Here is a 12,292-nt window from a genome sequence, read left to right as displayed (position 1 = left end):
TTGACTGCTTCTAAAAAGTACCATTAAAATGTTGCAAGAGTTAACGTAGGAGGCAAAGTTATGTGAAGAGTTTCATGTATATCCAGAAAGGTAGCCCCTACTCAGACACTTGTTATCCATTAAAATCAATAGAGACAAGGTATCTAGGCAAGAGGCAGCCCCTAGAAAGCATGGTGCAATTAAGTCTCTGTGCTTTATATTATTAAGTGGGTATGTGGGTCACCCAAATTTAGCTGCCTGGTCTGCTTTCTATGTTCCCCTGGATCCTAAGAGGAGGAGTGGTGGAAGCAGCATCATCCTGGGAGCTTCAGGCTTTGCATCAGGTTTCCAAATTTAAGGTCAATTCTCCTGCCATATGGTCTGACCTGAGAGGACTAGAGTGGCTGGTTGTGTGACATGGGATGGGATGTCTTTACCAAGCCACCTTTTTTGCATAAGAGAAGCTGCACAGCCAAAGCGCTGAGCAGAGCCTCTCCCAGTTTCAGGGGCTGATTCCAGGCAAAGGGCCTGGAAGATCAAATAAGTTTTATACTTTAGTTGGGAAGGTCAGGTATCTCTCAGTGTTCCTGGCAAAGCTCTAGATGCCTCTGATGGAAAAAAAATGTATGCTGCATATATCAAAGGAGCTTTCTGCCTCCATATGTAGACAAAGCATTCATCATGATACCTGCCTGGTGGCATTTCAGTTTTCTCTTCAGGAGACCCTTGGTTGGAGGGGATGGCTCTGATGCCTGAGCAGATGCTGTCCAAGGTAGCTCAGGCTTCGATCAGGAACTGAATCTGTCCTCGTTCAAATCCACTGCCAATCTCCCCTGTTTCTTGCCCATCTTGCCCAGATGCCACCTTTTATCTTGCCCTTGATGGTGCCCAGTTTTACTTTGCAAGAACTCTCAACCTTTATCTGTTGTCATCCTCACATCAGGCCTTTGATCCTGAACAAGTCACTCCTCCTTCCTTGCTCCTCAGCTCCTTCCCCTGGAACACAGGTCCAGCAATGCCAGCCTGCTCTCAGGCTCTGCTAAAGAATCTTGCCAAAGCTCTTTGAACCCTTCCAGTACAAAGTGCCACCAAATGGTGGCATGACATATGCCTGCCCCAAACCAAGGCACAGAGGGGTTTCTTTCCATCAGAGATAACATTTATCCACAACTGGAGTAACCTTCATGCCTCACTTCTGATCGATAGCTGTGCCAGCGCCGGTAACATGGTGGCATGCAGGTGGCATGGACTACTGGCAGAGGAGGAGGCTGATGGTACTTGGTGGATTATTCCTGCAACAGCCACCTCCTCTCTGTCATGCTGAGCAGTACAGGAGAAAGGAGCAATAACTGATCCTGAGAACAGCATGGGGCAGAAGAGCCAGCTGATGGTTGCCCTCAGTAGGCAGCCTCCACATTCAAGTAGGTAGAAGACATGGGGCAGCTTCCCCACCTCTCAATGAATTCCTGGCACTCAGGAGAGTCCCGTGCCCCCCCTCCCTGGTTATGTGCTTGATGTTGCTTTCACCTCAATTCTTTACCCTCTCTTTCTACTGGCAGTCCTTGGAGACCGCCCTCAAGTACTGCAACTACCTGTTCACCACTGTCTTTGTGTTGGAGGCAGTCCTCAAGCTGGTGGCATTTGGTCTGCGGCGATTCTTCAAAGACAGGTGAGCAGAGGGTTATGTCGACTGTGTCTGTGGGGACAACTGGGTTTGGGGTGGAGGTTTTGAGGATGGATCCCTATCTGGAGCATGAGGCGGTAGCAGAGTGCTCTGACTGCCTCTCAGTTCTGCACACCATGGACCTATCCTCAGCCAGCGTAAGCCACAATGCCTAGGCAATACTAAGAGTTGTCCAAAAACTGCCTCCTGGTTGTCATCTCCTGGTTAAGGTAAAAAGCAAAGGAGGTGGGGTTACAGAGAGCCATTTTTTTCCTGCCGTTGAGGCAAACTGGGGACATGCTGAAGCAGAACGTATATAACGAAGCTGATTTGAGGAGTAAGGCCATAAAGAGCAGAGCCCATTAGTCAAAGCATAGCACCATAGTAACACAGCTCCACGCTTTCAGATCAGGCTGGCTTGCCTCTGGCTGCTCAGGGTGTGTGCAAAGTGTATCTCTGTCTGCAAAAGCCCATATAGGCTGACTCAGAGTGGGGCCTTGAATTCATACATAAAGAAATATTTAGGTTAAAGTGGAGACGACTCACTTTCTTTTTCAGGGAAATGGAAAAACTCCATCTTCCTTTATTCTCTTCAATTTTTCTTCTTAAGGTGGAACCAGCTAGATCTGGCCATTGTTCTGCTGTCTGTCATGGGCATCACGTTGGAAGAGATTGAAATCAATGCTGCTCTCCCAATTAACCCGACTATCATCCGGATCATGAGGGTGCTGCGCATTGCCCGGGGTGAGAGAGACACTGGCTGTGGTGTAGATGGCCATAGAGTGGGACTTGGTGCCGTGACTCATTGAGCAGTGGCTGTAGAGTCATGGGATCCCCCTGTTCCTAGTGCTGGGAGGGAAGCAGGGGATGTGATGGAGGATGTGGGATAGAGGCTTTCTGGCTTCCTTAAGCCAGGCGTTTAGATGCAGTGGTTTTAACACAGGGTGAAGGACCAGGAAGGTGAGCAGATCATGTGAGAGCTGAATTTTCCCTGTTATTCTTTTATGAGGCAAGTATGGCAGTGATGTTTAGAGAAGGGAAGACCAAGCAGGTTGAAGTTTGCACAGGGAGGGGACTGAATCTTCCTGGTGGTGGCCAAGATGTGCTAAGCTGCCTTAACAGATGGTGGCTGGAGGAAGAGAAAGTGATGGAATAAAAAAATCAGAGCAGAGAGAGAATTGTGATACACAATGCTGGGAGAAAGAGAGCTCTTGGCCAGACTGTCTGGGTGAAGCAGAAGCAGCCCAATAGGTATGGGTGGCAGAAACAGAGTATTTAGTAAGAAGGAAATGCACTGGAGGAAAAGAAACCACTGGGGTTGTACAGTCAAAAGAAGAGGGCAAAGGGAGAGGAGGGGGCCAAGGGGGACAACAGAATTTTTCTAGGGCAAGGGGAGACAGGACATCTGTCTTGTGCTACTGCCATTACTAAGTCACAAAAAGGATGGACCTTCTGAGCTCAGTCTGAGTGACACTTCTCTTGTGCTTGTTGTGGCAGTTCTAAAGCTATTGAAGATGGCCACAGGAATGCGAGCGCTGCTGGATACGGTTGTTCAAGCCCTGCCACAGGTAAAACAGACCAGCTGCCCCAAAGACTCTCCTTTTGTGATAGAATAGTTTGGGTTGGAAGGGACCTTTACAGATCGTCTGTAAAGATCATCTCCTCTGCCATGCACCCTTTTTCAAAGGGTTGATTCTTGTGGAGTCTCAGAGGTGGTGTCTACCGTGCTGTGCAGGCAACTGCCTGAAGGTGATGTCCAAGCTTTCATGTCAGTTGTGGGGGTACAGCTCTCCTCAGATAGGTGTTGTCCAGGTTGTCGTGTCAATCATGGGGGTACAACTCACCTCCTGTCTCTGTTCTCCAGTGGGTGAATGACATAAGGCTTGATTCCTGGATAAGGGCAGATTTCTTCCTATCATGTTGGTGTCTCACTGCTTGCGGCTAGTCCCCAGCTCCTCTCTCCTCTCTCCATAAGGGAAGAGTGGCTGGCAGCCATTTCAGGAGCAAAGGAGGTCTTTGCTTCTCTGCCCTTCTCACCCTTCCCTGCATGTCCCCACATTTTCCCCTTCTCTTTCGTTCACACTACCATCACTCTTTTTTTTAGCCAGTGCTTCCCCTTTCCTACTTTCTTTTCTTCCTTTCTCTTCCTGGATCCCTTTGTGTTTCTGAGCCTCTTGTGTATGAGGAGCAGTGACGCGCTCTGTTGTGGCTCACACAGCCGGCAGTTAAGTGTTGACTGCAAGACAGCTAGACAGAAGGATTTCATGAGCTGTGAGCGGCAGCTGTTCCCGAATGAGATGCTGACATGGTGCTTTACACAGGCTTCAAGCCCACTATGAGGCTCCTCCATGATGGATGAGCAGCCAGGGTGACCCGTCCCCTTCCTTTTGGATCCTCGAGAGAGAATTGTTAAGCAAGGAGTTATGGCACCAAGTGGCTCTACTGATCATACATCAGACCATTCCCTTGGCAGGCCCCAAGCAGGCAGCTATCTTGCATGATATCAAAATGCACAGGCATTTGTCACTTGATTTATCAGCTAATGTGCCAGTCTCAGTGAGTGATGCAGAGCTGAGAATCAATCTGAAAACAGCATGAGTGTTTACCCCAGGAGTTTACTTCTGATGTTGGTGACAATAAATGTCAACCTGAAAGAGAAGAAACTCATGGCACAAAACAGAGGGGGTAACACTGTGATCTTTTATGGATCCTGAGCTCTGCCTGATCCCCCATGCTTTTTGTTAAACAACAATAATTTGTGGGTTGGTGTAATAATAACAAATATATAATTCATATGTAGGATATATAATAATATCATAGTTCAGGATAATTGGGGGGTAAGATACATTGGACAGTAGAAGGAATAGGAGATTAAGGGTGTTCTTGCAGCAGGCAGCTTTGGGCCAGTACTGTTTATTAGTTCTGGCTCTGCTGCCCCAGGCTGGCTCAGTGCAGCTCTTTGCCCCTTGCTCTTTTCTGTTCCAGGAGCCACAACAGCTGATTTTTTTCAGATGAGGATCTGGAACAGAGCAGATCTCCAGATCCAGTGTCTGCATGTCTGTGGCATATTTATTCTGCAACTCATACAAATGCAGCAGACAGATACTAAGAATTGGCTGCAGTAGTATACAGAAGCCCTCAGTAAGAGGGCTTTACAGTATATTTGCACTTAAATAGTGACAATCAACTTTGTCCTGGATTGAGGACTCCCAAAGTATAAAGAATAAATAGGAGAGGAGGAAATGTTCATAGCCCTGTCATGTAGATGGAGAAACTGAGTCCTCAAACAGTGAAGCATGTTGCTCATGATAGCAAAGTCAAACCTCTGAGCCCTGCTGCCTGGTCCTAGCCACAAACCACAAGTATATTCTTCCATACTTTATAAATTCTGGCTTTCCTCTCTCACGTTCACCTACAGCTCCTGTACTAACCAAGATGATAGGTCAGGTCTTTTGGAGGTCATTAATATCTGCCACAAAACCCTCACAAGCAAACGTCTAAAGGTCTGGCCTCTAGGTATTCCCTGGAAGGTAATACCAAGCAGTGCTTTGTCCTTGCAGCACCAAAGCCTATCTTCTTGCCACTTCCTTTTGATTGGCTTTTGCTTCCTTCTATAACAGGTTAGCTTCATTTAATAAAGTTATAGACCAGCAAGATCAGAAATCACTTCATAGTTAAAGTTGTGTAAAAATCTGCACTTAAGGCAGGGCTAAAATCCCCCAGTTTCACTGTTAAAAGATTGAATTCAGTCTCCATATTTTATACACTGAGTCTTCAGGGGACAATTGAATTATCTGTAATATTATTCTCCAAGATTTATTGGCATTGCCAAAAGAAGCAGTTTAAAATAACCTGTCCTTTCCCTCGCGCTTTTTCTTGACCTTTCTTTTTATGTTCCTAGAGCAGACTCACATCAGGGATTTTGGCTTGCTAATGGCATATAAGGCGTCTCCAGTTGTCCTGTTTCAGTTCCCTTCCTGTCTTTGTTATACTGCAACCATTCTTAATAGTAAATAGACCTTTAATTTTAAAGAGCCCTTTGGAAATTTAGCCCTTATCTAAGTTTTATTAACTTCTTCTTCTTAATGCCCTGTAGACACAGACCCAGAGGTGCGTGTTCGGAGCATTTACTATGGTGTCCAATTTAGTCATCAGAAATAATTCCTTCCACTGAGTATGTAGGGAGCCAGGATCTGGCAGCCTAGGGGAGTGGGTGGGCTGAATCATTCATTTTTCTTCTGAATTTGGATGGCACAGCAATTGCAATGACTAAATTAGAGTCCTGAAGTGGATGAACCTAACAAAGGCCCAGTGACCACATGCATTCAGATCAGATACTGTTCACTTTTTCAAAAAGACCCATATACCAGTGAGGTCCTTAATTTTCCCCTGCTTTCTCTTGCTCTACGAATAGTGTGCTAACTGTTACTAGCATTTTCTGTTACTGTTCAGTCTACCTCTTCCAAAACCTGCTCCTGCTTCTCACACATAACACAGCTGCCTCACATGTTGGGAGGCAGGAGATTCAGAGGAAAGCAGTGATTTGGGAGAGTGAGGACTTGGGGGCAGTGCCCATGTTACTGATGGCACTGCTGCGTTTGTGCTCCATGAAGCAGCAATCCTCACATTGGGGGGGTTGCCAAACAGCAGCTGCTGGAGGGCCAGAAATCAGGCTTTGACCTATTATTCATGAGATGCAAAGGAAGCTCTGCTTCCCCTCTTGGCTCCTTCGTAGTCTCCTCTCTTCTCCTCCCCACACATTTCAAGAGGACTTCTTTACGCTTCTTCCTTCCCACTCGCCTACTTTCTCCACAAGCCCCGCTGTAATCTCCACGTGTGGCTGATGCTTTGCCCCACCATGGTCTGCCTGGTTCATGGTGTGCCTGTGTCCCTGTCTTTTTGGAGCACTTCTGTTGCACTCTTCACATGAGCTTCAAGGGCAATTTGGTGGGGCTTGTAGCACTACAGGACATGTCTCTGTGCTGTAATCCATAGCTTGTCCTTCACCCAGCCAAACTGTTTTCACTATCTGTGCCCCTGCTCCTACATGCTTGTCTTCACCTGGCCCAGAAACTGCACACTTCAGTCAGCCCTGGCCAGAGCTTGTGCTGGAGTGGAGGCAACTGGGAAAAGAGCATCCTTCAAGTCCAGTTGCAATTGGTGCCATCACTGGTGATTTCCCAGGTCTTGAGCAATTGTTTGTTTGCATTTGTACACTGGGAATTTGCTGCTGTTATCTTCAGGCTTTGAAAGACAGAAACACTTGCCTGTACAGATGAAACAGACTTTGGGGTAGGCTGACCATGCTGTTTGCTTTCAGGTGGGAAACCTCGGACTGCTTTTCATGCTCCTATTTTTCATCTACGCTGCTCTAGGAGTGGAGCTCTTTGGAAAACTGGGTAAGTCTCAAACAGACCATGATCCAGTATGAGCTGCAGACCTGCTGGGAAGCTGAGGTTTCTCAAAATCAGTACTCATTCAATAAAGGGACTGAATTACTGGGTGGCCTTTATTCTCCCTTATGAGTAATTGACATAAGAGGAATTTCCTTCTAAATTGTTACTGTCCTAACAAAATAAAAGCAGTGTCTGGTTTCTTTTTCATTCCTAAACTTTTGCTTTTTCTGCACTGCCTATGTTGATATTGCCTTCAAGTTTACAGGAAGAACTCAGGGAAGGCTTATTTATGTTTCTTGCCATGGAATATTGATCAAGAAGAAGGCAGCACAACGACATGTTGGGAGGATCCCCCTGGGCAACCGGGTTACACTGCCTGATATCCTGGGGCTGGGCCATCAGGGATTTTTCTGTATTGCTGGGCAACAGCCAACTGTTGAGCAGGGTGCTGAGGCCATTACCCGAGTTCTCCAGGCTGTGGGAGAACTTCCCCTTCCCCAGTTCCTGCTGTTGATGTCAGGTCTGGCAGTGTGTCCTCCGCTGATAGCTGTGATCCCCTTCCTTTCAGTATGCAATGATGAGAACCCCTGTGAGGGCATGAGCCGCCATGCCACCTTTGAGAACTTCGGGATGGCCTTCCTCACACTCTTCCAGGTGTCCACGGGCGATAACTGGAATGGGATCATGAAGGTAACTGGGCCTCAGGGGCACAGATGTCCTTATTGTGGGGAAGGAGAAATTCTGATGTATGCTGTATTCAGCAGTGCTTGGGCTAGAAAAGGGAAGTAGCACAGGAGCTGAGTTGCTAGATAAGGTCCCTGCTTGGTCCAGAATCTCCCTCCCCACCACAGTAACTTAGACTTTGGGCTTATCTAGTCCTACAGACATCTAGCTGAGAAAAGTTCAAATTGTCCTTGAGAAGAACAAGATGACTGTCCAGGCTAAGAGGGAATATCCACTGTCATAAGGTCTGTTATCAAAGCTGAATATGGGCGCATTGGACATGGCACCCATCTGCAGAGCTACCAGGGCAATCAAAAAGAAATACTTCCTTCATTCAAAGGAGAGGGGGAGAGAAAAGTTCTTTGAGCACATGTGGTGCTTTTGAGTCTGAATGGGAGAAGGCAGTACCAGACTGCTCAGTTTTGTTCTTGCTCACATGTGTGTGGCTACAGTGGCAGCAACATGTGACGGTCTGGAAGTGGTTTGCTCTGTACGCCTTCGGACATATTTGCTCTGAAGCAGAGAGCATATGATCAGATAGTGTCCTTGATTCTTTGAGGACCTTATGATCCCAGAGGGTGTGGGGGTGATAGAAACGTTTGCCCTGTTCTTTCCATTGGTATCAGTGTTTTTTGAGAGAAAGAGTAGTCAAGCTTGTATTCTTACTTTAGTCCTTCCTTCCTTCCATCGTTCCCTCTCAAACCCAACTTCCCCTCAAGGATACCTTGCGTGACTGCAGCCATGATGACCGGAGCTGCCTCAGCAACCTGCAGTTCATCTCCCCACTGTACTTTGTCAGCTTTGTGCTCACAGCCCAGTTTGTCCTCATCAATGTGGTGGTAGCTGTGCTCATGAAACATCTTGACGACAGCAACAAGGAGGCCCAGGAGGATGCAGAGATGGATGCTGAGATTGAGCTGGAAATAGCACATGGGCTGTGCTCCCGCAAGTCAGGCTCCCCAAATTCAAGACAGAGAAAAGGAGCAGGAACAGGAGGGGGCACTGGGAGAACAGATCCTGAAGGACGTCTGTGCATGAGATGTTACTCTCCGGCACAGGTGAGTACACCTTTGAGCTTAGTAACCAGACTGCAGCAAGTAGCTCTAGGCTGGGCAGCCTAGAAGAGTTTAGCAGTAGCAGATAGACTCTTCCACCTCAGGGTGAGAGGTTTGCTTTCAGCGGTAGACTTTAGAGTTGGTAGCATCGTGTGGGGACAAGGATGTGACAGCAGTGGGTAATGTTCATTGTCATCATGGTGTAGGAATCTGAGGGCCAGCAGAGATGGGATGGACCAGATCAGCTAAAGGTGTGTTTGGAGCAAATTTGAGAGGGGAGCTCAGGACAAGAGAGCAGGGGAAATGGGAGACCAAGAGTGAGGCACTCCAGCAGAGCTGGAAGGGAGGCGTGAGCAGTGCCATGGTGCGCTGACAGTGAGTGAAGACAGTCCCTCCTTTTTTTTATTTTTTTTCACATGGAACTCCGGCACCTTTACACACCCTAAGGAGCAAATGCTCCCCCAGTGACCCTGTGCAGGTACCTGCAGAACAAGGTGCTGCTCCAGATGAGTCAGGGTGGAGAACCCAGCCCCAAATTCACATGAAACTTTGAAGCAAAAAACTCGTCATTCTTAAAATGATCTCTCCCATCCTCCCCCCTTTCTTGTCCCCTAGGAGAACTTATGGCTGGACAGTGTCTCTTTAATTATTAAGGACTCCTTCGACGGGGAGTTAATGATCATCGATAACCTATCGGGCTCCGTCTTCCATCATTACTCCTCGCCGGCCATGTGCGAGAAGTGTAACCATGACAAGCAAGAGGTAACCTGCGTACGAGGATGCGTGAGGGGACTCTCCCCCCAAGACCTGCACACCCACACCCACATGCCCGCAGGTCATCTGATGTGTGTTCCTGGCTGTAGATTGTGTAGACAGAGAGCTTGTTGACCTGTGTTTGACATCTGTCATGAATTGCTGATACTGCCTCTAGTACAGGCCTGCCCTCCTTAGCCACAGGGGGATGTTTGAGGTGGTGGAAAGGTGAGATGTGCCAGGACACAGGTCAGGAGGGACTGAATGAGCTGTAGAAAAATGACTATGAAGGTGTCCTGGCAGCTCTTGTTGTGTTCAATTCTGCAAGAAAAGCAGAGGTTCAAACTCATGTTGTACAGAGGACTCAGGATCTCACCCCAATGACAGCACTCAGGGGCAGTTCAGTGGGAGATTTAAGCATGTGTTTTGTCTTCATTTTAAGCGTGTGCTTGCTTATTCCTTGTTGAGGTCAATGAATTAAGCACATGCTTAAATGCCTTGTTGAATAGAATCACCGTCTGTGAGCAAGGATTGGTTTGTGGTGGAAACCAGTTAGTTAATTCGAGCGAAAACTAAATGAAAATGGGCCCATTGAGAAAATTTGAGAGTCTCTTTTCTGATGTAGAAACTGTTAGCTGACAAATTGGTTGTTTGTAAGAGCAGGACACCAAATGGCTTAGACTTATGCTTCTAAAGTTAGTAGATGCATTCAAAAACAGCTTCCTAAGCAGTTAGCCTTTTCAGGTTGTGAAACTTCAGAACCAAAGTAGTCTGGGAGAAGTTAGGTAAGTAGTAGAGTTAATTTTGTTTCTGAAATAATTTTGTTGTATTTAAATGCTATGATCGTGGTCAGGCTTGTAGCAGTAACGTGGCTCATCTGACAGCAAATCAGTATATCGGTGGCAATCTTCACTACCTCCTTCCCCATAACTAACCTGATGTGTTGCTATTGCTTATAAAGAAACCAGGAAACTTGGGAAGAGAGCTCTCATTGGCAGATTACTCTATCCATGTTTGAAGAAAACAATATTTTGTTTGGCTTCAGATGCCTAGTTGCAAAGCTCTATTTTTGTTTTTTTACTCTTTCAGGTATCTGCTTGTCCCCATAGCTTCCCTTTGAAAGTATCAAAATGCAAACGTTGCTGTAGGTTATCAGTATTGCAACACTTCACAAATGGATGCTGCATTAATGCAGCTAAATAACTAGTTTTCAATGAACTGCGATTTCCACTGATTTACATAAGTCCTTATATTCAGCAGTTGGTGCTCAGTCTTCTCAGAAAATCAGGTCTTCTAAGTCATTCCACAATGATTACCACGAAATCGAGTCATTTGCAGCTAGTTTGCTGCATTTGAAAACCTTCCAGATAGTCTTCAGTATCCTGCCTAGAAGTGAAGACAACAACAACAGATTTTCTTACCTTCCCATCATGGAAACTAGACAGCAAAATTTTCAAGGGCAACCCACAGCCACAGCAAAGAGTTTAACAGAATAATCACAACCAAAGAATTATTCTTAAATCATATTTTCTAACAGCTGTTATAGAGCCATAAGTTATTTTTCAAAATTGGTATTTCAATATATCTAAAATGTGGAATTGAAAAGAAATGATCTATATCTGCAGGAATAACTTTAGCAGTAAAATGTATATATTTTATTTCTGGTCCTGGCAATCAAAACTACAGCTCAGGATTTTAAGTCACGGTTGATCATGACCTTCTCTTCATATTTCATAGTATAAAAAACATTGAGGTAATTCCAACAAGAAATTACTACATGGAGTCACAGCTAGGCTTGTCCCAGTGCTAACACCAGCAATGCACAGTCGTTAAATTAGAGTGTGCTCTGGTACATCAACATACCCAAATGTGCATTGTACACACAGAGAGAGTTGTACTATCTCAGAAGCAATTGCCAGCAAGTTATATAAGCAAAACATTTTTTGTCTAGTCCGATTCAATACATGTGTGTGCAAATAAAATAGCATGCTTGCTGCCCACCAAATCACCCTTAACTCTGCCCTTGTGACAAAAATCACGTATTAGCCAAAAATTTTCATTTCCATTTTGTCTGTAGTTTAATCCATCAAGATGCTGAGCACAGTGGATGGACACAGCAGTTAAATATATGCTCAAAGTTATTAATATATAGTAAGCTTTTTGTTGCACTGAGTAGATGTGCTCAGAGTCTTTCCCAGTTACGTTGCTGGCATCTTACTTTCAAACTAATTATTTGTACAACTAAGGATTTTTGTAATCGTGGCTTTTTTTTTCTTTTTATATCTGCAGCTAGTTATTTTCTAAGGGATATGTGTGCGTGGTTTGGTGTCTCAGGTTGATGTCCCTGGCAGTTTTCATGGATTGCGCTCCCAGTGAACAGCCCCTTCTGCCCCCACTGCAATTCAAAAAAATTTTTTATTCCTCATCTTTAGTCAAAAGATTTTTAAATATTCTGCAGTAAGGAAAGCTATAAGAACAAAACTTTTTTTTTTTTTTTTCATACCACTAACCTCTTCTTTTGTCATCACTGTCCTTTCACTCTTAGGCTGGTTGACAGTTAGACATCTGTGTACTGGTGGCTGATAGTGTGTTTAGCCAGTGGCAGGAGTTTGCTGGTGAGCAGTGGTGAACCGTGTTTCCACACATGCAGTTTATCTGTTCATGACTTTGTTGATTATGTTTTTTGTGTAGATCCCAGGGTGGCCAGAATTTGTGAGCAAGCG

At 45.7% G+C, this 12,292-nt stretch overlaps 1 protein-coding gene across 1 annotated transcript in view; it reads left to right on the top strand.

The window, feature by feature from the left end:
- CACNA1I (calcium channel, voltage-dependent, T type, alpha 1I subunit) overlaps nt 1-12,292 on the top strand; it is a 166,232-nt gene that overhangs the window by 147,545 nt on the left and 6,395 nt on the right. The window contains exons 26-32 of the mRNA XM_009887170.1: nt 1,539-1,648; nt 2,253-2,386; nt 3,140-3,210; nt 6,963-7,041; nt 7,607-7,728; nt 8,481-8,819; nt 9,432-9,578. Of these exons, the coding sequence (XP_009885472.1) occupies nt 1,539-1,648; nt 2,253-2,386; nt 3,140-3,210; nt 6,963-7,041; nt 7,607-7,728; nt 8,481-8,819; nt 9,432-9,578 (1,002 nt within the window). The remainder of the gene's footprint in view (nt 1-1,538; nt 1,649-2,252; nt 2,387-3,139; nt 3,211-6,962; nt 7,042-7,606; nt 7,729-8,480; nt 8,820-9,431; nt 9,579-12,292) is intronic.

The sequence above is a fragment of the Charadrius vociferus genome, unplaced genomic scaffold (assembly GCF_000708025.1).
Source record: "Charadrius vociferus isolate BGI_N301 unplaced genomic scaffold, ASM70802v2 scaffold346, whole genome shotgun sequence".
Taxonomy (NCBI): domain Eukaryota; kingdom Metazoa; phylum Chordata; class Aves; order Charadriiformes; family Charadriidae; genus Charadrius; species Charadrius vociferus.
The sequence above is the reverse complement of the archived record's forward strand: the minus strand, read 5'-3'. Positions and strand labels throughout refer to the sequence as shown.